This window comes from Agelaius phoeniceus, chromosome 5 (assembly GCF_051311805.1).
Source record: "Agelaius phoeniceus isolate bAgePho1 chromosome 5, bAgePho1.hap1, whole genome shotgun sequence".
Lineage (NCBI taxonomy): Eukaryota > Metazoa > Chordata > Aves > Passeriformes > Icteridae > Agelaius > Agelaius phoeniceus.
Window position 1 is genome coordinate 36230726 of NC_135269.1, and position 23984 is coordinate 36254709.

Consider the following 23984-nt stretch of genomic DNA (forward strand, 5'->3'; position numbering starts at 1 on the left):
CTTGTGCAGGAGGGCTCCTGGGGGCTGCCTCCACCAAGCTCGCTGGGCTTCATTCCTGGGGCTCCATCTCTGGTGTGTGTGAAAAGGTCGCTCCCGTGCTGCCTGGCATTCCCGGGGGCAACGAGTAAGTGACTTGGTATTGGGTTAATAACGAGCAGGGCATAAGCCCACATCTCCCGCTAGGCAGAGGGAGCCCCGCGCATAATCCTGAAACCGACAGAGCCAGTGTGCAACAGCCCTGGGAAACTGGGACGCTTACAAAAAGCAGCTGAAGCCTCGGGCAGTTTTCTCCAGCATGCTGTAGACAGCCCTAATTGCCGGCCTTTTGTGAACATATTAAGGCCCCTCCTAATCAGTCCCCACTGGAGCAGTGGTTCAGCGGGAGCTGCGGTGCCGAGTCCCCGAGGCTCCCACGAGCCGGGCACGGGCTCCTGCCTGCGCCCGCTCCTCACGTCCTGGGAAACCTCTTTCCTGACCCCTGCATCCTTTCCGTGTGCTCTGGGGAAACACGGTCACGGAGCCGGCAAGTACGCCAAGCAAAATCCTAAAGCTGTGTAAAACCACAAGCTGGGGTGCTGCGGTCCGAGGCTGCAGCTGGGCCATCTCCTGCGGCCCCCGGGGCGGCCCCGGCAGGGCCGAGCCCCGCGTCCCGAGCCCCGGCCGGCCCAGCGCGGGCAGCGGGGCCCGGCCCCTCCTGGCTCCGCCCCGGCTCTTTAAGGCGCCGCGGAGCCGCGCCGGGCCGAGACGCGCCGAGCCGAGCCGAGCTGAGGTGAGTGCCGGGGCAGGGGGGCCGGAGCGGACCCGACCCGACCCCGGGCAGGGCTCGGGGCGGGCGAGCGGCACAAGGCGAGCCGGGGCCGGGGAGCCGATGCTCACCCGCTCCGCTGCTCTAATGATGGAGCTGCCACGCACCGGGCTTCCCCGACGGGCCGCCGACAAAGCCGTCTAGGAAAACCGGATAGCCTGGAATTCTTGTGTGTCCGTCTTGCGGCTGGCTTAGGTCTCTTGAATCTGAGCCGCTGTTAGCAAACGGGTCGGAAGGGACTTGGCAGCTGCTGGGGCTTGTCCCGTGGATGCGTGCTGGGTACGAGCAGCTGCCGTCAAACCGCAGCAGACAGCCAGAATTATTGGTGTTGGCAGTGAGATCACCTGGATGTTTAATTGCTGCTTTTGAGCTCCCCAGAGGCCTGCAGGAACTAGCCGGAGAGTCCCGAGGGAGCAGGGCAGGCTTGAGGCGGGGCTGGCGGTCTGAGCCTGCTCCCCGCGGCGCTCGGGAAGGAGCCCTGGGCAGCAGCAGGCTCCGGGCACGGCTGTGAGGAGCGGGCCGGGGGCCGGTGCGCCGTGCCGGGGCAGGGCCGTGAGGAGCGGTGCGATGTCCCGGGGCACCTTCTCGGGCTGTGAGGAGCGGTGCGATGTGCCGGGCACGGCTGTGAGGAGCGGTGCGATGTGCCGGGCACGGCTGTGAGGAGCGGTGCGATGTGCCGGGCACGGCTGTGAGGAGCGGTGCGATGTGCCGGGCACGGCTGTGAGGAGCGGTGCGATGTGACGGGCAGGGCTGTGAGGAGCGGTGCGATGTCCTGGGACACGGCTGTGAGGAGCGGTGCGATTTGCCGGGGCAGGGTTGTGAGGAGTGGTGCGATGTCCTGGGACACGGCTGCTGGAGGGCACCAGCCCTGGCCCCTGAGGCGCCTCCTGAGCACCGCTGCCAGGAGGGAGCTCCTGCTGTTGAGTAACTGAGGAAATATTGCCGTTCTTCCCACGCAAGAGTCATAGGAACATCATGGGGAGGATAAATGGAAATACTTTCCCTGGAAGAGAATACGGTTACCTTGACCTACCGACTTCAATTCCTTTTTATTTTTCATTTAATGAATTCCCAAAGCCCTTATCAGAAGTTTTGAGTTAGCTAATGGTTGTCGAGTCGTCTAGTATTCTGTCTCTCTCGGGGAAGAAAGGGTGGAGCTGCACCCTGTCTTGCCCAACATTTCATGTGAAATCTGGGGCAAAGCTGGGGAAACCTGATTCAGGTTCTCAGCTGTAGTGCGCATGAAAACGAAATTGTTGTTTGCTGACAAAACGATTAAGATAAAGTAGGCTCATGAAAATGCACAATAGAACATTAGCATGGAGGTGATGAGAGGAAAAGACACAAGTAGTTCTTGTACCAAATACCATTTACATTTAGGAAAGCAAACAGAGTGGAAAGGAATCTTTTCTCCTTTTCTTTTTTACTTCCCCCCCATCCATGCATTCCTTTTCCAGAGTGTTGTGCAGTCTATATTCTCTTTAGCTAAGGACGCTCTTTGCTCTGATTGATGTCAGCTGCTGTGCGGTAGCACAGCCAAGCACTTGGATAAAAGAAATGGAATCTTGATTTTTAGACTGTACTGTTGTGCCAAGAATGACAAAAGCAAAGTGGGAAATGTCATAAAACTAATTTTATGAGCTAGGTCAGGGTATTAGTGCTAAACCATGGAGCAGTAATGATGCTAATCCCATGGAAGTATTAAACAAAGGGCTTTCTCAGTAATTGGTGTCAGTGTGCAAATGGCACTGCTCAGCCACTCCGAGCAAGTTTCCTAAGCTGTTGCTTAGGAATGTACCAAAGGTGCCCCAATTTAGTTTAATAAACTAATCTTATTTTCCCACATGCCATGAATGGCTGTCTGCCTGTCTTGGCCAAAGGTCTTGTAGCAGCTACCTGGCAGCATGTCTTACTTGGGAACCACACGTCCTACCTTGCGCTGCTGAACTGCTGCTCATGCTGCTGGGGTGGGAGGCTTGTTTCACCAGGCAAGATGGGTCACATAACTCGGGTTTAGCCAAAACTGCTGCTTTCAGTCGTGATTTGGGAGTCTGCTCTACCTTGCCTGGGGTACGAGGCAGCTCGCTCTGCACTGAGGCCTGTCCCATACTTTGGGAGAAAAACCCCTTAGAGAAAAGAGCTCTTCAAGTAAAGTGCTCCTCTCTGGCTCCTGGGGTGGCACTTCTAGTTCCTCTCTGTTGACAAGGGAGGCAACTGGAGATTGGTAGTCCTCTGCTTCTGGCTCAGAGGGATGAGCGCAGAGTTAACTGAAGGCAGCAGGCTCTGGGCTTTCTGTGGGGATGATGTTGTGTGTATCTTCTCCTTGTCAGGCCTAGGAGAGCTTCTCAGGGCAACTGAGGGAGAGTTTTGCAGAGAAAAGTCAGAAGGTCCCAAGAAATTCCTTCCCAGCCTCCCTCCCTGATAGCTGACCTGTGCTGCTGTGGGAACTCTGCAGGGAGGGAATGCTCTTGCCAGTGGGGGAGGGTGGCAGGAGGTGCCTATGGGCTTCCAGTGGGTAAACCATGGTCCTCCTCCAAAAGCCCTGTGTGAAATGAGGATCAGTAAGGGGCACTGGGGTGATGAGTGCTGAGCAGCTCTGCTGGGTTAAGCTCATGGAGGCAGTAGCCCTGTCTGGCTGCTGTTGGCCTCTGTGCTGGTGGGAGGTGGTGGTGCTGAGCTGAGCCTTCAGCAAACACAGCTGTGTTAGCTCACAATAGTGGCAGTGGCAGCGGGAGGAAAGCCCCAGAGATCTCGGAGGTGATGGGCAGGGATCTGCTTTGGAGCTTTAATCCCAGATAATGAATGGGAAGAGCTGGGGGGAACTGCTGATGGTGGTGCCAGAGAGTGCAGGGGAGTTCGTGAGGGAGCAGATCAGCTTGAGATGGGACAGCTACTGCTTCTGGCTTAATGTAAGAGACTGTTCCCAAGGCTACAGGCTGACACAGTGGGTGAGATGCCTGTCCCCAGAGTTTTCTGAGTGTCCATTGCAAGTAATGCATGAGAGGGGGTTTCACTTCCTTTTAAATCAGCTGTGGCTACTTGAGCAGTTGGGTTTGGTTGCTATACCAGCCTGGTAAAGGTGCAGTTCATGTAACGGGTGGAGTCCCTGGAAAATAATCCCCCTTAAACTTCTTTGAAGTGCAGGTGTGATCTCAAAGGAGTTCAGAAGGTTCCTACAACCCTAATAAGTGGTTTTCCGGTGAAGTGAACTTTGGCTTGTTCCACATCCCAAATGACAGGCCCTACAGTAAAACAAAATGCCATTGTTGGCACAACTGGTTTGCTTCTATCAGACAAGAGGCCCAGCATTAATGAAGCATAGAAACTGAAATTATATCCATCTGGGGGGGCATTCGTTCCAGGTACAGTAAAGCTCTTTTGCATGAAACTGTAATTTGTGCATATCCAATTTATGTAACTTTCAAAACCCCCAGGCAGGGACAGAGGACATGGCTCGTGAAGACTGTGTCTCTGTTTTTCTTGCTGTTCAGCAGCAGTGGTCTCTGTTCCCCTTGCCAGTTCGTCTGCTTTTACAAATAGCCGTAGAGAGCCTGCCTAAGCCTTTAAGTCTGGTCTGGCATCTGAAGAGCTGGGAAATTGAACTGGTCCCAAAATCTTCTCACGCAGTGGAGGGTCATGTTTTTAAACGGTTGATGAAATTACAGAGTTGTGCTCTGATGCCACCCAAACTTCACAGATCTGGTTTAAAGGAGCATGTAAGCCCAGCTGTCCTGGGGCCAGCGTGATGGAGGACACTGCATTTAACAATGTCTCTTAATTGTTAATGTGCATTTAAGAATCCCCTTCTCCCCTCCTGACTGGCTGGGCACACAGAACCACCATGCCGAACTGGGGAGGTGGCAACAAATGTGGAGCCTGTGGCCGCACCGTCTACCATGCTGAGGAGGTGCAGTGCGACGGGAGGAGCTTCCACCGCTGCTGCTTCCTCTGCAGTAAGTATTCTCCTCTAAAATCTCTCCTGCCATAGCTGTGGGGGTCACAGCAGCAAGGGGCTGGTCCACAGGAGGTGTCCTGACACTGGGAATGGCAGTGGCCAGAGGTGACTGTCCATCATGATTCCTGCTTCCCCATGTGCTTCCTGGGCTTGGCAGTCCTGAGGGGAGAGCTCACCTCCTAGAGAGGTTTTGTCATGTTTCTGAGCAAAGCACATCCATTTGCACTCTTGCAGCCTTTTCCTCAGGAGTCTAAGGGATCCTGAGGCTGGAAACCTGGCTTAAGCATTGCTCATGCAGAGGTGGAAGGCCAGTGGCAGAGCCTTGTTTGCGCTGATCTGAGCTCAGCTGGGCTTCTCCCCGTGGTCCTGGGGCTGGCAGAGGCTGAAGGAACAGTTATCAAACTGCTGCCCTGGAGTCCTGTGCAGACCAGGACAGCAGTGCACACAAGCACAGCCGAGTTGTTGATCCTTTAGCACAGCCAAAAGCCTAAACTTTCTTGGCACAGAGGCCTGTGGTTTATTTCAGATGAAAGGAGTCCAAAGCATTATTTTCCAGTCCAACCAACAAGCCCAGTGAGGCATTGAAAATCGCTTTCTGTGCTGAAAATACCTCTGCTTAGATGAGGGGAACAAAGGGTCTCTGTGAATTGGAGGCTCCTACTTTGTGAGCAGACAGCCTCTCTGTCTGAATCAGAGAATTTTACCTTATTGCAAACATGAGGTACTGCTTTTCCCCACTTGTTGGTGATTAATACATATGGGCAGAGCTAGGGTTTAGCCTTCTTATATTGGCTGCAGTTACCCTGGGCCTCTCAAACAAGTTTGCTGTTAAGTCTGCTGCCTAACCTTGGTGTGCTGTGCTGGCGTTGAGAGCCTCGGCACACCTACACTCCTTTCCTTGAGCTCTACAGTGGTCTCAAAAAACAAAGATTAGATGCCTCGGCTGCCTCATTTTCAGCCTTTTATGGGAGTTACTATTAAAAGAAACCTGGAACTTGCAGTCAAACAATGGCTCTAGTGTGTCTGAATACATGGTTTTCCTTAGTGCATACTTCTGTTGGGGTTAAAGTCCATAGGCTTAACAAACGTGCATTAAGTGATTTACTTATTGGATATTAGTGTCTTATAAAAAGAACCTTGGAGCTAATGATTGCCATAAGCAAAAGTCACCCAGTGTTTTGCAGACATTAAAATCTTTAAACAAAAAATTCATTGAGAGTGTTTTTTTTTTCTCCCCCAAATTCTTTTTCATGGGCATAATGCTGTTGCAGATGGAAAGGGCACGGCAGTTGGCATACAAAAGGAGGTTTAGGAAGGAAATAGTTCTCCCTTCTACTGTAACCTTGAGGAGAGGGCTTGCATTGTGCTGGAGGACAATGTAGGAATGCCAGAAAAGCACAGCCCCTCCGGTGTCAGCTGTGAACCAGCCCCAGCTCTGCCCTGAAGCAGTATTGGGGGGGCTGAGGGAGGTGGGAAACCTTGAAGATTCGGGTTTTTTCCCAGCCCCACCCTGGCCAAAAGGGCAGGGCAGGGGCTCTTCTGTACTGATAGGCTTTGGCTTCATGCTGTATGGCATCTGTCAAGGGAAACTGCTGATTGCCCTCTCTGGGTTTCTGAGCAGCCTCGTTCATCAAACCACGGCAAGTTTCCAGGCTTTAAATATCACGGTCATGAAGAGGTGGGAGGGAATAGAGCCCTTTATGGGGCTAAGCATAATTCACAAATTCAAACAGCAACTTGCTCCCTCTAATCTCTGGTGGTCCCACTGCCTAATGGGAAGAATTTTGGACAGGGAAAACCGTAACATCACTTCTCACTTGATTTTTGGCTTACCATGTGTGCTGATAGAAATAGTCCCTTAAGGCAGTTTAATTTTATTTTTTTTTTACCTCCAGTGGTCTGCCGGAAAAACTTGGACAGCACAACTGTAGCAATTCATGATGCTGAAGTTTACTGCAAATCTTGCTATGGGAAAAAGTATGGCCCAAAAGGTTATGGATATGGCCAAGGGGCAGGCACGCTGAACATGGACAGGGGAGAGAGATTAGGCATCAAGCCTGAGAGGTGAGTGAACTGAGTTGGGGGTGCATGGCCCTTGTCCTTCAGTACTATTTTCAGAGGAGTCTTTCAGGCTGGATTTTGTTTATGTTCATGTTGGGAATAGAACTGCTGCAAAGTACCCCAGTCTAGTTGAATCCAGGGCATTGAACCTGCATTGCATGAAGCTCCCACTGGTGACTGTGTGAGTCAGAACAGTAGAAGCAGGAGTTAGTGCAAGCAAGAACACACTCATTTTATGAATGAGCCTTAGGGGATTGGACTATGGAGCTGCTGATGGCATTGCATGAGCTCGCAGAGGTGAATGTGGGTCTCACATTGCTCTACCGTTCAACAGATTCTTGCAGGGATGGATTTGGACAATTGAGAACCTGGGGCTACAAGCAGAATGAATTTCTAACTGGCAAATGAAGAACCATTTGTGCTTAATTATAGCCAAAACCAGAAGTCACATTAAATAGTAAACATTCCTAATCTGATTAAGTTCTTGCTGTAAAGCAGAGCATTAGGAATGCCAGAAAAGCACAGCTTTTCTGTGGAAAGAAGCTGAGGTATGTCTCACAACGTGCTTCATGCAAGTTCCCAAATGATTGCTTAACGTTTATATGATGTATGCTCTGCAGCCAGGTTCAGTGATCCATTCAGGTTCCTGATTATAATCAGTGGACAGGAACTTAACAGAATTATTTGTAGCTTACTGTCTGAAAAATCCATGTTCTGATGGAATTCAGTTCTTCTAGTTAAGTGAAAAAAGGAAGGCTCTCAAGAAATTAGCCTTTACAGTACTTTCTTTTTATCCTTTAAAGTGTGGCCTTTCTCTTCTTGTTGTGGCTTTGGTTTTTTCCCTACCAAGTGTAATTGGATAGCCTTTCTGGTAGCTTACTTCTCCAGTTTTGCAGCAGTCCTGTATTCTGTACCATGTGCTGGGTGCTGGTCTGTTCATGTTGCTAAGCAGAGCAAGAGATCATTTTAGTAAAAGTAGAGAAAACAAATGTCCTGTTTCTTTCAGCACGCCTTCTCCTCACCGGCCCACCACAAATCCAAACCCGTCCAAGTTTGCTCAGAAGTTTGGAGGGACAGAGAAATGCTCTAGGTGTGGTGATTCTGTTTATGCAGCAGAGAAAGTAATAGGAGCTGGAAAGGTAAGGAACTGCATGTGCTGTTTTGTACCTGCTATGTGGACTTTAAATTGGGTAAGGTGTGTTATGTCAGTCCCAGCAGGGAACCAACTGCAGGGCAGTTACCTTAAAACTGCATTTCTTTGCACTGGAAATAATCAAATCAATCAACTTAATTGAAAAAAAACCACTTGAAATGCAGGGTGATGAGTGATCGCCTTAGATTTCAGAGGTGAAGATTTAATATTGTCTCGTGCTAGAGACCTGAAGAAAACAACAGAAGCCCCTCACCCAGAAGAGGAAACAATCTTTAGGTGTGCAGCTTGTGAGGGAGGCCGAATCATCTAAATTCATCTAAAGAATGTTTCATCTGAAGGGGGATAGCCTCTGAAAATACCATGTTAAACTGCATGTCAGTCTGCCAGGTGTCTGAGTTACTTGCTACGGAGAGCCAAGGTTGCTCTGAATTGATCACAGCAAGCCCAAACCTTTCAGAATGCTGCTCTGAGCAGGATGCTGGGTGGAATCTGGGGCTTTGTGCTGCTCACAGAAATGCAGATGCTCTTGTCTGCTACTGGTGCACTTCAGCTGCTTTTCATTGCACCAGTCTCTGATCAGTAGTGATGCAGATATCTCCAGTTAATGTGTTTTTTTACCAACTTGGGCATCCTGTGTATTAATACTATCCTCTTTATTTTTTTCTCTAGCCATGGCACAAGAACTGCTTCCGATGTGCCAAGTGTGGAAAAAGCCTAGAATCTACAACCCTAACTGAAAAAGAGGGAGAAATCTATTGTAAAGGTGAGAAAAGAAGCAAAGAGCATTTGTTTATGGGTTCAAGATGCCTTACAAGGACAAATGGTCAATGTCTTGCTGATATAAGAAACTTTCAGGCTTACACTCACATGGAAGTGCTCTGTAGGTCATAGGAATAGAGTAAAAATTGAAATGGATATTACTGAAGCTGGTGATGTAAGTGACATCTGCATCAAGTAAAACATCACATACTGAGAAATGCAGCAGCAGCCTTGCCCTGTGCCTGATCAGAGTAAGGAAACAAGCCAGCAAGCATTGTGTTCTGCCTTCTTGAGTGGTTGTGGATATAAACTTGATCCACACAGTGGTTTGATGACAACAAATGACTTAACAGATACCACGCCACAGACTGGACCTGTGAGTTGCTCTCACAGAGTGGACTGGGAGCTACACAGATGGAACAGTCCTGGCTACTGAGTTCGGTCCTGTTAGTTATGCAGCTTAACAAAATGTTTCTAAGTGCTGCTTCCCAGGGGTATATTCTAGTGACTAAGGAGAAGCCACTGAGAGGCTTAGCCCAGACAGTGCTGTTCTTAATTAATGTGCTGGAAGACTCAGCTACTGTGTGTTCATCTTTCTCACAGGTTGTTATGCCAAGAACTTTGGCCCCAAGGGATTTGGGTATGGCCAGGGAGCAGGTGCCCTTGTTCATGCCCAGTGAGGGAGCTAAAAACGCCTTCCACGCTCTGCTGAGATCCTGCCAGAAGGAGCAAGAGTTTTCCAAATGTTACTAACTACTGTGAAACAGATACTAGTTACTGTAGCATACCTTCAGCCAATGATTTTAAAAACAAACACACACACTGCTTTTTTTCTTGCCTTGTGTATCACACTGTAACACTTTTAATAATGAGTATCAATTCAATAAAGCTTTGCTTGTTGATATACCCTAAATCTAAGTGTTGCCTCCTTTGTCAGCAATACAAGTGATGAGGGGAGTGTTGCTGGGTACTTCAGGGGTGGAAGAATGATGCTTTTATAGACTTGATGCACAGCTCTGCTGAAACCTGGACCTACACAGTCATGGCCTTCAGAGCTGAATAACTCTCCTCCAGGATCACACCATAATATATGTGTGTGCAAGGCAAAGAGCTGCTCGCTGCACAAAAGTAGTAAATCTTAATCTACTGCTCTCCAGGGTGACACAGCTCTGAAAGTGATAGATAAGGGGTACCTGTGTGCCTAAATGGCTGCCTGTCTCTGGCACAGAATTTCTAGTAAATGAAAACCAAACCGTAATATTCTGGGGGGCTGAGCGTGCTTTGGTACTGAGGTATGTTATGCACAGAACTTACTGTGCAGGAATACTCCACCAAGACAGCTGCAGATTAAGCAGTTAGGTAAAGATAGGAAAAGAACTTTGAAACTCTTGTCTAGTTTGAGAAACAAGCTGATACTTTTTTGGGATATAAGAACCCTTCACAACACTGAATTTATGGAAACACATATAACTGGGACTGCTGCAATGAAACATTAAGTGAGTGTGTCAGCATGGTCTAAAGCAGTTTCAAGCAACATCTATGACCGTGGTCTGAGGCAGTGAAGCAGTTCAAGCCAAAAGCCTAATTAGAAAAATATGTACTACTCAAAATAATACACAAAGAGTATTTTGTACAGGTTATAAAGGAACCATGTGGATAGGAGGAAAAACAAGCCAGCTCAGTGACCCAATAACTTGTCCAGTTCACAGAGCAGGAAAGATTAGAGCTGAAAAAGACAACAGTAATTCTGAAGCAGCACATTTCAGGTAGGAGTGAGATAGTAAACAACAGCACAGCCCAGGAAACCTAGGAAAAACTCTCAGTCATACTCATACCATGGACATTGCCTTCTAGCAAGGAAGTCTGATTTTACTAAAAGGCAGCTAATGGGAGGTGCAAGGCACTGAACTCTAGTAGAAGCATAATGAGGGTGCAGAGGGCTGGCTTCTTTCCAAAAAAACCCAAACCCAGGAACCAGCTTTCAAATCATCAGGACTCCCAAGCACAGCAATTCCTCTGGTGGAGAACTGCAAATCTTGGATGGAGATCTTCAGCACAGGTTGAAAGTCTTCCCTGGTCTTTTCCTGACAAGCCAAAGGGTGGTCAGCCCAGACACAGCCTCACCAGGAACACTGCTTGGGGAAGGGGTGAACACCACCACCAATTCTCAACACCAACAGCAAAACAAGACTCAGCAGAAAACACTTTTTTCTTCCCTTTAGATGTGCTCCTAAGTCCTAGCCTTACACTTTAATACACACTGCTGGTTATAAATACCCTGATTAGATTTGAACTTGGATTGTTACCTTGTTTCTGCTCAAACTCTAACCTTTAGCGTGGATCAGAATAGCCAAGGTAGTCTGTGTCCTGCAAGTGCCACTCAGAAGCACACACCTTGGTGACACATCCTAGCCCTATGTAGATGCCTGGCTGACCCTTAGAACACCTCAAATGACATTATTATAATGTCATATATGTAAGGACATTAGGCCACATGAAACATTCCCTAAATGGAGCTCTTCCTTAAGAAAGCATGCTTGCCAGCATGCTTCACTCAAAAGACAGGAATATTTAATTTAGTGAATGCTAACTTTAATTGGTAGTGCAAAGGTGTAATTTACCACAGTGTAGTAACTCATAGGATTTCACATCTGTACAGATTTGGGTGCATGCCATCTGTAAGACACCTGTACATTTTTCCAGAAAGGCTTCTGAAACTGGACACAAACTACACTGTATGAAATCACACCCCAAGTCAATACAAACACTGCATCTAAGAGTCAATATTTATTTGATTAATAACTTACAAAATTTAACAGATTTAATTTATGTAAGGAGAGCTAGTTTATTAAACATTTTACAGATTTTTTTGTTCACAATGTAATACACATCAAGATCTTGACAGTATTAAAATAATACTTGGCACAGTTATAAATAATATACAAAAAAATCCACAGCTTAAAATGTAGTGATGCTGTTTTACACATTAATTGAAAAAAAATCTGGTGGACATCAAAGAATACAAAAACCTGCAAAGAAACAGCACATGTTTAGGGCCAAGACAAAATTCCTATTTATTCTACCTATGTCAGATTAAGTTGGTCTGATCTGCTGTTGGTCTAAATCAGCTTAAGTTTCAGAAGCAATGCAGTTTTGGTTCAACAAGTGAATTTTAAGTTTGATAACTTGACAGAAAAAATGCTGCATAGTTGGCTCCCCCCTGCTTGCTTTATGATTTCACATCAACAATTCAGTGTTACTCAAGACAAATTACATTTTGCACTGGAAACTTCATACATCCCAAATATCCATATATGCCTGTTAATTTTCACAACTACCTACTATCGCTCAGATTCTGCAGGTCTCAACCAATCTGTCACCAGAGAGCTACTGGCATGGAAATAGTGCAGAACTTCCTATGTGCTACCAAGGATCACCTCTTCTTTTGCAAACATTTTTGACATGGAGTGCATGATACAATTCATGGCATTTAATGCTACTGGGCAAATGTGACCAAAACTTGCATCATGCACTGAACTGGGTGATATTTTAAAAAGTGTATTGAAGCTCCTCAAGCCAACTAACCCCCAACTAAAATGTGAAAAAGAAATGAACAAATATGCAGAACATCATTGGTGATTAAAACAAACCATAGTGTAAAGCTTTCAGGCTTTTTTCTGATTAGAAAAAAAATATGAATAACTGAAGTCAATCGTTTTCACAGAAATAGAGCATGTTTTTGTTAGGATTACAAATTTTGTCTGACAACAGTAGCCAAAGCTTCTTCACCCCTATACCCAGACCTCTCCTGTTAAAAGTGTCCAAGACAACATTGATTTTTCCAGTATTAAACATTCAAGGACTCTGATGCTGCACTTCTGTAAATCCTGATATCTGGTACTTGCAAACTAATTGTGTGTCTTGAGATCAATGAACAACTACAGAAAAAATGTTTACTTGCAAATACTGAACATCAACTATTTACAGTTTCACTGCTCCTCCTACTAAGGCAAGGGCCGGGAATACCACTAGATTGCTTTATTATCTGTAATCTGCGTATTACAGAAAACGCTAATTTTGCCAAGCATCAAACATGCAGTGAATTTGCAGGGCATAATGCCTATTAACAGCAATATTTAACATCACTAAAAGCTCATTAGATATCTTCCTATACTTTTTTGGTTGAATAAAATGAAAATGAGCAGCTTTAAATACACTAAACACACACTCACAGAGAGAAAACTATTTGATAAATTATTTATATACAGATACACATTCTTTACACTGGTCTCAGACATCTGCTTTCAGGACCCTCCCCAAACTCCCCTCACAGGTTCCTTGAACCACTGGGTTGCTACAGCACTTAGAAGAGAACTAAACTGATTCTCAGTCTCTCTGTAAACAATAGTTAAGGAAGCAGTGAACAATTCACTATGAGTATATGAAAACACCATAACAAAAATCAGTGCATCACATTCAGGAAAAGCCCCTTTGGAATGCAATCTCAGATCATTCCTTACCTTCCAAACACATCTGTAGCATGAGAACTTAAAAACAGAAATTAAGGGTGATTTCCACGTGCCAACGCACCATCTTCCTCAGAACACTGCTCTGCATTTTCTGTGCGCACGTGCCATTATGGGGATTCTTAATTTTTTGTTTTTGTTAAAGTTTGGGTTCCATTATTTCACATCCAAATGAAATAAAGATTTCAGGTAACTTTGGGTTCTTCTTCTCTAATTGCATTCAATTTTAAACTATCTTGTCTTTTAATAACTGAGACTTTTGCTTTTACATCTGTGGTATCCCCCATGTAATTTCTCTTCCAATGTGTCTCCAAATACACTACACTGTACTGTATGAGGACCAAACCTACTACTAAAACATTGCTAGTTTGTAAGTTGCTTATACAATTACTTCAAAGATAATTATTTTTTCCCCACTTTTTTCCCTGAACATTATATACTGTAAACTAATTTTACAGGTGTATCATGCATTTAGGCAGGGCTTTAACTTTGACAGAAAAGCTTTCCTTATTGGCGCAGCTGTTTATTTCAGACTACATTATTTCAGAACAGGGTTGTTACAAGTATTGAGTTGTACCACTAACTGGTGGCAAAAACAATCACCAAAAAACGTGGGCAACATATTTTTACTCAACATTACCTGACGCGCCCTACTGCTATAACTTAACATGTTACAGGGGATCCCCACCACAGGATGTTTATAACAGTACTGAAAAGCACATTTTTCAATGTACATCTTACTACAGAAAATCTGTATTAATAAAATCACATTACAGGAACTACAACATAGCGATCAGTGAACTCTGTATCATGAAATTTAGTTTTATATTCTAGATTCTTGTTTCAGTGGAATAATTGATATTGGGATACAAATTTTTCTGCTCAGCACAATATAACTACTTATGTCAATACTTCAATAATCTCATGCTCCATTGTGAAAGACATTAAATAAAAAACCCGATAACAAATACTGTGAATATGTTGTCATGAATAATTCTCATGTTAAGAACTGTTAAAATCCCTTTTTGATCTTCCTCCTCTTCCTTATCAGGTTTGGCAGTTTATTCTGTCCATTTTTACTTTTGTTAATAAAATTCTGATGAAGAGAAGGTACCTTTATGATTCATCATCAGCCCTACACATAGCATGCTACTCTTCAAGGGATGCGGAGTTGAGAGAGAGAGAGAGGGAAAATTTTCCAGGCACCACTCAGGATGATATGCTCACAGGATGAAGGTGGTGCTACACTAGCTGGTAGCCTGATCCTGAAGTTTGGTCATATTCTATTGTATACTGCCTTGTCCAGTCCACAATAACAGGCCGAAAAAGACCACAGCATCTGAATTCAAAGAAGTCTATAATGTTCCTTATACATCCATGGCTAAAAACAAAAGAAAAACACACGTTAACAAGCAATATCATAGCTCATCTTACAAAGTACACAATCTTTTGCCTACCTACAAATTTGATTCTCCACCCTTAAAGTTTCTAACTTTAGAAAACAAGCTCTGTTCAGAATTTTTCTCATATTTGATAAGCAAGTTGATGAGTAAGTTCTGAAATAAGAAGTGGTCACCAGACTGGTAAATGTTTGATCCTTGGGCATAATCAAGACACCAACTTTCTTCCACTATCTACCAAAACATGTTTTTAGCAGTCCATCACCATGTAGCACAACCTCGTAGTTCAGATCCTGTTTTAAGAGGACAGTTGCATTGTACAGATGGATGCAAAACAAAATGGCATGAAATGAATGTCTTCCTAGAATAATTTCCATATTTATTGGTATCTGTTTCTGCATACATACTGGTTCACCAGCTGCAGGTCTAGAATCAACCAGGTCCCTTGACAACACAAAATTAAGAAAACATGATCTGAATTAAATAAACTATTCAAGCACTTTCTGTGGCTGAATCAATTAACTGTCAAATATTTAAGAAACCTACATAAAAACTCCCAACATGCTGGGGATTTTTAAATTAATTAGACATGGGCTGAATAGATCACAGTTTTCTGGAAGAGAAGCTCATGTAATGATATATGAGAGAGCAGGTCTAAGCGAAAAGGAGATGGAACTATTTGATGTCAATGCTTCATGTGACAGGTGATGCCAAGTCAGTTATTTCAGACATCTGGTGTTATTTTCAGGTGTAATTTTTATAACAGCAGCTATTTCAGTTAAAATGGTTTGTGAATGTGACAGCAATTTGGGATCAAACCAGCACTTTTTTCTTATCCTGTGCACCTGTGCATCCTGTGCATTTCCAGGCAAATTATTTGGTTTTGTTACAACTCTAATCTGTAGGAACACTGCAACTACAAAAGATGCTTGTCTGCTTCCCACAAGTTTTCTATGAAGAGATATTAAAAAAAGACCACACAAATTCCTAGCACAGAAATCCATCTGCTACAGATCAGAATCACAGAATGGGCAGGTTGCATGGGACCACAGTGGGTCCTTGGCTCAAGCAGGGTCATCCTAGAGCTCATTGCACAGGATTGTGTGAATCCATGCTGACTGCTCCTGATCACAATTCCTATCTCCTTTACCCTCTGTGGCACCAGAAAGAGCAGCAGCTCCCACAGGAGGCACAGCATGTGCAGCAGGATGGAATGTGCTTTTTTCTTTTTCCAGCTCCTTTTGTAACATGCTCTCAACCCACCAATATACCAGCTTCATGCCTTTATTTATGTCCTGCTTTGGCTCCACAAGCTGCTCCATGACACTGTATTCCATCTCAGTGCTATTTCATCCCCAAGCTCCCATCTTTCATTTTGCACCCTCATCACTACAGAAACCAGAATCCTAACCTACTCTTTAACATACTGATGCCCAAAAACTGTATGCATCAGCTTGCTCTCACCCATGCAACACCCACTTCAGTTCCTGGGACATCCTGCTCCCTCCCCACAAACAGCTTTGGCCATGCTCTTCCTGATGAATAGGAAGAAAGTAAAGTCTCTTTTCTCACAGTAGAGAGAAAGGGGAGCTACTGCACACAGCAACTTCACCAGCACAGTAAGTATTACTCAGGAGAAAGTGCCCAGTGTGGAAATGAATGTCCAGGTCAACACAGACATGCTGCAGTAAGCAACTACCTCTGGTTTGAGCATCTGCTTTATAAAGATGATACTTATTTCCCCACCAACTCTACAGTGAAATACAACCACTGCTGGAAAGCATTCTTTTCTGTGTTTGTCCACCCTACACTACAAAACATTAATCACTTCCTTTAACTGGACAGAAGGTGTAACTGAAAATAGCTGACAGGATTCAGCACTTCAAGTAGAGAAAATAGTCTGGAAGTGTTTAGGTGTGTTCTGCTTCAACAAGCAATGTGATTCAAATGTATGCAAGGCTACACAAATAAGAAAACTGTATATGCTTCAAAACTTACTTGAATGGGCTTTCAATAGATGTGGTTGTAACTTTAAAGTGCTTATATCTTCTTGCATTCATCCTTTCATTTGTTGTGATACCCAAGCAAGATATCTTAAGACAGGAAGAATAAGTATTTTAGCTCACATAAAAATATGCAACCAAGTACTGCACAAGACAGACTGAAAAAGGACCAAATTTAAATTCATTTTTAAACAAACGAGTTTTTGACTGGGGAAATTATCAGGAGCAAACATAAACCATAAGACTTTGAAATTGATATATGTTTTAAGTGACAAATATTGTAAAAATGGAGGACAAAATTTAAACTTCCTGTAAGTTTTATCTAAGCTTTAGAGGATAATCTTTCCAGAAGATTTCCTGGAAATAGAAATAAAGTCTCATGGTTCATTAATGACAAGTCATACTTCAAGGCTTTCAGTATGACTTTTCTTTCCATAGAAAGGATAAAAAAAAAAAACCAAAAAACCTGGGTTTGGTCAGACTAGAGTATAATAATATGGCCTCAACTCACACTGAAGCAGTGTAAGAAATTATTGGATCCTCTTTCATGTTACCACTCCCTTTCTGTTAATAACATACAGCATTATTATAAATTTGCCCCATGGCCCTTATCCTCTATTAGTCTTTGTTGCCTTTTTCTGGTCTGTTTTACCTTTTTGTCATTCTGAGAATGAAAAAAGGAGGTAGGTATTTTAACCTCTTGCATTAAAAAAAAAAAAAAAAAAAGGCCATGTGAATTAGAGCAAAATGATGCCTAATACTGAGAGACAGCAGATGCTTGCCTCCTCCAGCAAGGCTGAGAGATTAAACACTTGGTCTAGCACAATGAACATGACAATTTAAATGACAGAACTATTTGATATTCTTATGTCACTCCCAAGACATGGCATTATGAGTGAAGTGCCCTTCCATACCTGGTACATCTGACACATGAGTAACACAGCCACCCACATGAAGTGAAACACACTGTTTAGAAACATCCAAAACATCCACGGAGAACAGGTAGCGATCTGTGTAACGTAGGTCCAAAATCCATCCTTTGTGTAACTTGTCTCACAGTGGAAACCCCAGTCTAGAGGAAAAAAAAGTCAAAAAATATACGAAGATTTAAGGTATGTTTGTTTTCCAGCAACATATAATGCCCACATTAGAATGTGTTAAATTAAATAAGAAAATGACAAGTGCCAGAATTCTGAGCTTTACTTGCTCTCTCTTCCTTTCCCAGCTCCTTGAATACATGACACATACACATACTTGTCTGTGATGAAAAAAAAAAAAAGATCTAGAACAAGAAAAACATCTTCTAAATTAAAATACTCAATATAATAAAATACTAATGTGCAGTTCAATTCCAGGATAAAAATACCCAAAACCCTGATAAGGCAAAGACCTATAAAAATCCATATGAGGAGATAAAGTATTTAGAAGCAATATTTAGAAGCAAATTTAAAAAAAGCCAAAAATCACATTTACTCACAAGAGATACATCCATAGATCATCCAGCAGATCATAAAAAGCAGGAAGAACAGGTATCCCATAAAATAACGATGGTTCCCTGCTCCTAAAGTTGCACAACAGGGACCAAATTACTACACTTTCAGCAGCAGAAAGACAACATAACACCAGAAAGTTTAGTAGCTTGCTTAGAAGTACTGCTTATTATTGTATATAGAAACATTATGCTACAATATTAAGCCCCTATAACTTCAAGACAGTGAAATTAGCTGGTTTACTTATGATTTTTCTTTTATTTCTCAGACAACACAGCAACTTTTCTTTAATTTTCTGTCATGTTACAACTGCAATTCAGTAATTAATTTGTAACCTCTTTCATGAACGAATAAAATTATTGATAGACAATATTTAGAGCAAAAGTTGGTGACAGCTGTTGCAGAGCCCTTAACAGCCAGGAATTGAAAATTGATAAGCATTTTTTAAAAGCCACTGAAAAATCATCAAACTATGGAGTTCACTTTCTTAAAAGTAACAGAAATATGAACAAATATACAACCTTCCTTGATAATAAATTAACTCACATCTTATGTTTGGATGCCTGATGAAGCTAGCTAAAAATAAAATATCTGGTAAAACTTGTAAAACAAATACGTGTAACTGAACAAACAAGGCCTAAGAACCTAGCTGTAACAATGAATGGGATAAAAACAACTCTGCTTTTGACAGAATTCTAATGCAAGAAAACTCAGTTACTAAAAGACTGATCTATTTTTAACAGTAGTAGAGCTAAAAATATGCCTCTTATGAGAGTACATCATAATTCTGAAGTACTCAGGCTTCCTTCTGTTGGTAAAATATGTCCAGTGTTGCAACCTTCCAACAGCTCCAGGCTGTAAACTAAACCCACAGAGATAATGGGCTACAAAAGCTTTGGCTGTCATCATTTACCAGCACAGCATTTACTTCTTTATTATGTCAAATGTTTTCCCTCCTAAAACAAGAGCATCCTCTGGAGGCAGAAAATAATCAAGTGCTTTTAGCAAGTGAGCTGAAAGACTGTATAAATAAGACATGAGGAAAAACATACATATAACACAAGCTAGACTAAACATAAGACACTTCCTTGAAAATCAAACAAGTTCCTGAAAACACGAAATTATGTTGTAATATTGCCTTCGATCACCTAAGGGCATATGAGAAAGTGGTGGGAACGTCCCTAAGGTATCACTTTCATTTGCATTCTAAATTTTAGAACTGTTAAGTTTCATAGAACACATTCTGTAAAGAACACAGAAGTTAAACAGTGGCCTAGAAGCCCATCTGAGAAACATCTGATGGGATGCTTCTTTCAGCAACATCTTTAGTGATACTAAACAAAATTCTGCCTAACAGGAAATCCATATGTGTGAGGAAAGAACATGTAGCATTTAAAACTATAAATGAAATAGTACAATCTTGATCACAGTTTAAAAAGAAAAAAAATGTGAAAAAATAAACTGGCGAAACTGTATTTTGAATAAGATTAGGCAAAATACAGTACTGTGCTCTACAGCTGCCTCCTGGACTGGCAGGAATAGAGTAATCTTCTGCAGTTAAAATAAAATTTTAAAAACTGTAGAAAAACATAATGCTATTTTGATACTCCATTTAGAATATAAATATCATCACTTCCAGAGATTTGCTTGCTGTATTTTAACTAAAATTTTGAGGAAAACAATTTGCCCTAGTTGCCAATTCCTTTATTTTTCAAATAGTCTCCACTTTTTGTCAACCTCTTAAAAATGGTAAAAATATTCTAGGTCTCTTTATGTGCCAAGTTTTATCCCCAAAGGATTTATTTTAAAGTGTCTGTAAACACTCTTACAAGATTTCTCAGTCCTATCTTTAGCAACATTCTGATCCTTTTAACACATTCCACACACATCCAAATTCCACCTTTCCAGAAAGGCATGATTCATGTTTCCCTTTTTGGCAAACATACCACAAATGCTGTTTTAAGAATGGATGCTGTTTCGCAATCCCATGCTTAGAGTGACCATGCACCAATCTGAGACAGAGAAGCCATATAAGGTTGTTCAGACCACCACTCCCTCCAGGTCACTCCAGCTCCCATACTGTGATTTCTAATGCTTTTTCCCAGCATACTTTCAAGGGCCCTAAGTTTACTTTTACCTCCAGTTACCTCACTCTGTACACCACCACTAAAAGACAGATTCTACTTTTCCATCATCACTGTGACTTAAAAACCATTTCCTCCACCTACCCTGATCCCATCACTCATACACTCTCAATATACACAAACTAAGGGCTTTCCTCCCCCATTTGTTTTTTGTTTTTTTTCTAGTTACAGATTAAACTACTGGACCTTTCTGTCCCATTGACACATACTCCACAGTACTCTTGTAGAACTTGAGCCCATGCTCCCCTGCCTGTCTGAATTAAAAATTTCTTTGTTTCTCATTTTAAAACATCTAAAATATAAACCAAAAATACTCAGAAACATCTTTAGGAAACATAAAACAGAAGGGGGTGATATAAGTTGATTTCAACGAGACTTTACAGATGTTCTAATACAATTTAAATGCCAGGATTTTACTCTTGATTTTCAGACCAAACTACTCTGATTATTCATTATTATATCTATTTGAAAGGACTACAATGAAGCTTTTATGAAACTGTCAACTGTCAGTGAACCCAGGTCTTAACTCCTCCCCAAGATTAAAGTTACCTCTGCTTGTGTCCTAAAAAATTAAACACGTGAAGCAAGCTGCACTCATTTCCTAGCTGAGAGGTCTTCAGTGCTCCCTGCATAATAATGGTTTTCAAATAAGTTTCTCAAAAAATATGACTAGAAATAGCAGCATTTAGAGACTTTATTTCTGTTCTATATCCATTCATTTCATAATCACTGGGGAGAACAAAAGACAACCTGGATGGTCAAAAAGAGGAGAATACCTCAACAGGAAGTCGTTCTGGATCTAACTTGTATAATCATACCAATTTTAAATACGCATACTCTACCAAGAAGCTACTGAATATTGGTCAAAATGAAAAATTTCATCTTATGTAATGGATAATAATCAGTTGTGGAATTGGGACATACGTTTTCAGCAGTAAAGCTTTGGATCTTTTCATTACTAAACTTCATGTCAATTAAAATACATATGTAGCAAACTGAATTAGACACAGAATAATTTTGAGGACAGGGTATATAATAGACAACACAAATGAGAATAATGCAGAGAATCACACGTAGAAAAGGAATTAAGCTCAATATTGAAAAGCTTTTCTTAAAAGCCAAGTCACTTCCACTGTGAAATGAGAACAGGCAAGACTTTGCAGAGCATTTTAGCAAATTCCTCACCTACACAGTTCCCCACCCACGGGCAGTGGTGATCAAACTTCGCTATACATCGATTGCAAACACCGCAGTGTTTGGACCTCACTGGCTTCCGTATCTGCAACGGATAACAAACATTTGTTTAGAAAAGCAAGTTACCCTGATGTATTTTAAATAGGAGAAAACACAAACCCTCAATTTAAATGTAGATTGATTGTGCTATTGTTAATTCCTCAGAGAACTTCAAACTTGAAGCTAATTCTACAGGCAACCCTAGCTATTTAGCTTAATCTACACACTTTTTAACACAAACATCCTGAAAACTGCACTGAAATTATTTTCACTTTTTTTTCTTATACGAAGAACTATTTTCCTCATACAAAGTTCTTCTATCACCTCCAGCTGTTGAGCTTTGTATAGCAACCAGCTTCATTTCAGCTTTTAACAATGAAAATAAAGAATGAGCTTGAGTTCCATGATTGTGTATCATTCATAACCAAGCTCTAACATAAACTTTTCAGGTTATTTTCTAAAGACAGAAATATGACTCAACAAGTAGAACTTGATGGAACTTAAAATGCTAAATTACTCCCAAATTTTTTTCTTGAAAGGTTATGTTTTGAAAGAAGTGGTCTGAAATATATATGTATATACACACACATCATTTTTAAGGTGCCACATCTGTATATAATTTTCCAGCTTCAAGTTTGGAGATACAAACAGCAGTCATGTTCCACATACATCAGAGCTTTGCAGTGTTAACACTGATATGCGTGAGCATTTTGTATTTGCTAGTTAACTTCCAAAGAAAAAGCACGTTATATTTGCTTTACAAAAATTAAGATTTCTTTCCCCTACTCCTGACTATTGCCAGATAGGGAAACACACTTGATTTTTGAAAAAAATGTTTTACTAGAAGCACAACATAACTTTACTACAAGTTATAGAGGTAAGTGGAATGTCACATGCGATTTTTATAACTTGCTAGGTGTATAACCAACCAACCTGGTAGATATACTGGATACTTGAATTTTGACACTGGCAAGTTATTTCCAAAGAGATAATCTTTTTCCTCTCACTGCTGCATTTTTTTTTTGTGCACATATTATGTATTGAAAATACTGCTTAGATTAAAGAGTACATATCAATTCTCCCTTTGAAACTGCAATAAGGTCAAATATGTGTTCATTACAGGAACACTAATTTCGGTTTAGCATTAAAGAAAAAAAAAAACAAACGGAGAAATTGATCAAAAAATATACTACCAAGCAGGTACTGCAGAATATACTGAGGTCCAGACTTCCTGTCTCTGCAAGTTCTACTATTGTCTGCAGGAAAAATAAAATAAGAATTTAGCATATAAATAAATGGTGACAAGCATTTTCAGACCTGTTACTGTGAACCCTTTATTTCAGGTACTTTCTACACACAGGAGAAAATTCATTTCAGATCAAACTGATTTTGAATCTACTTTATTAAACCAATATGCATATTTACTTCTAAATTAATTCTAGTTTATACTTATTCCTAGTCACCTACTGTGATTTCAGTGCTGCTGGTGTGACTTTTGATACCCTGGACAATTTCATTATGAGTCCCTCTGACTTCAGTGGGAGTATAACACTACACTACAGACTAACAATAGGATGTAAAAACAAATGTGCATGGTCTCATGCACATTCAACCCAAAACTGGAGTTCAGTATTTGCTTGTCCACAAGCAAAATCCCAAACCTGAGGAGAAAGAACTGAACAAGAGCAGATGAAGAGCTTTTAAATACAAGTCTTGTGCAGACCCAGGATCACTTCAGTCAGATCCACATCATTGTGCTTTGTAAACCTTTGTGTACCTTCTATGCTTTTGAACTATAGGAATATCTTATTTATTTATTCCTTCACTTGCTTTAAGAGTGATTTGGTTATTTTGTAACACAGAATGAAGGACATGACATATTAAACTAACAAACATCTGAAATTGTTGCTTACTACACATTTCTAAACATAATTAACATGTTCATCTGAAATGAAGTTTCTTACTTAATTATTTCAAAGCTAAAGGCTAACTCAGCATTAAATACTTGAAGACAAATTATGAAAATGTTATGAAGTGCTACACTGCATGAAGGTAACACACATGTCCTACAGTGGTTCATACCCCTGGTAACAGAACATTTTACCATGTGGTTAGCTGCAATGTAAGAAATCCAAAACATTCACAGCCATATGCATCTGCCTCAAGAAGTTACATTTTGCAATTCCTATCCAGTTCAATGAGGCTTTTGGAACCACACTCGCCTACTTAATCAAGTAGATTAAATAAACTGGATATTTGTGCAATTTGCTGAATCCAATCCAAAGTGTCATAGTTGACTACTCTACTTAATCTAGTCCAGTTCAAGGAGTAGAATTTAGTTGGGAATTTACTTAAGTAACTGGCAATAACAGAAACGGAATTTTCAGAGTAAATCCAAATCTGCATTTTGACTAAGAACTCAGCTATAGCCTATTGCAGAACACAAAAATTATTT

The 23984-nt window shown here is 41.9% G+C and overlaps 2 protein-coding genes across 3 annotated transcripts in view; one reads left to right on the forward strand and one right to left on the reverse strand.

The window, feature by feature from the left end:
- The first annotated feature begins 614 nt into the window (after positions 1-614).
- Positions 615-9646, forward strand: CSRP2 (cysteine and glycine rich protein 2). Of its 2 annotated transcripts, none has more exons than XM_077178809.1 (6): positions 615-769; positions 4603-4758; positions 6656-6824; positions 7828-7960; positions 8644-8737; positions 9337-9646. In XM_077178809.1, the coding sequence occupies exons 2-6, from the start codon at positions 4647-4649 to the stop codon at positions 9411-9413; spliced, it is 585 nt and encodes a 194-aa protein (XP_077034924.1). In that variant the 5' UTR covers positions 615-769; positions 4603-4646; the 3' UTR covers positions 9414-9646. The 2 variants fall into 2 exon arrangements, with proteins under 2 accessions (XP_077034924.1, XP_077034925.1); XM_077178810.1 differs by having other exon boundaries at positions 637-769; positions 4640-4758.
- Positions 9647-11507: 1861 nt separating this feature from the next.
- ZDHHC17 (zDHHC palmitoyltransferase 17) overlaps positions 11508-23984 on the reverse strand; it is a 65966-nt gene continuing 53489 nt past the window's right edge. Inside the window, exons 12-17 of the mRNA XM_077178811.1 lie at positions 22723-22785; positions 21482-21575; positions 18140-18223; positions 17577-17734; positions 16658-16752; positions 11508-14640 (exon numbers count right to left, since the gene is read on the reverse strand). Of these exons, the coding sequence (XP_077034926.1) occupies positions 14502-14640; positions 16658-16752; positions 17577-17734; positions 18140-18223; positions 21482-21575; positions 22723-22785 (633 nt within the window). The 3' untranslated portion in view covers positions 11508-14501. The remainder of the gene's footprint in view (positions 14641-16657; positions 16753-17576; positions 17735-18139; positions 18224-21481; positions 21576-22722; positions 22786-23984) is intronic.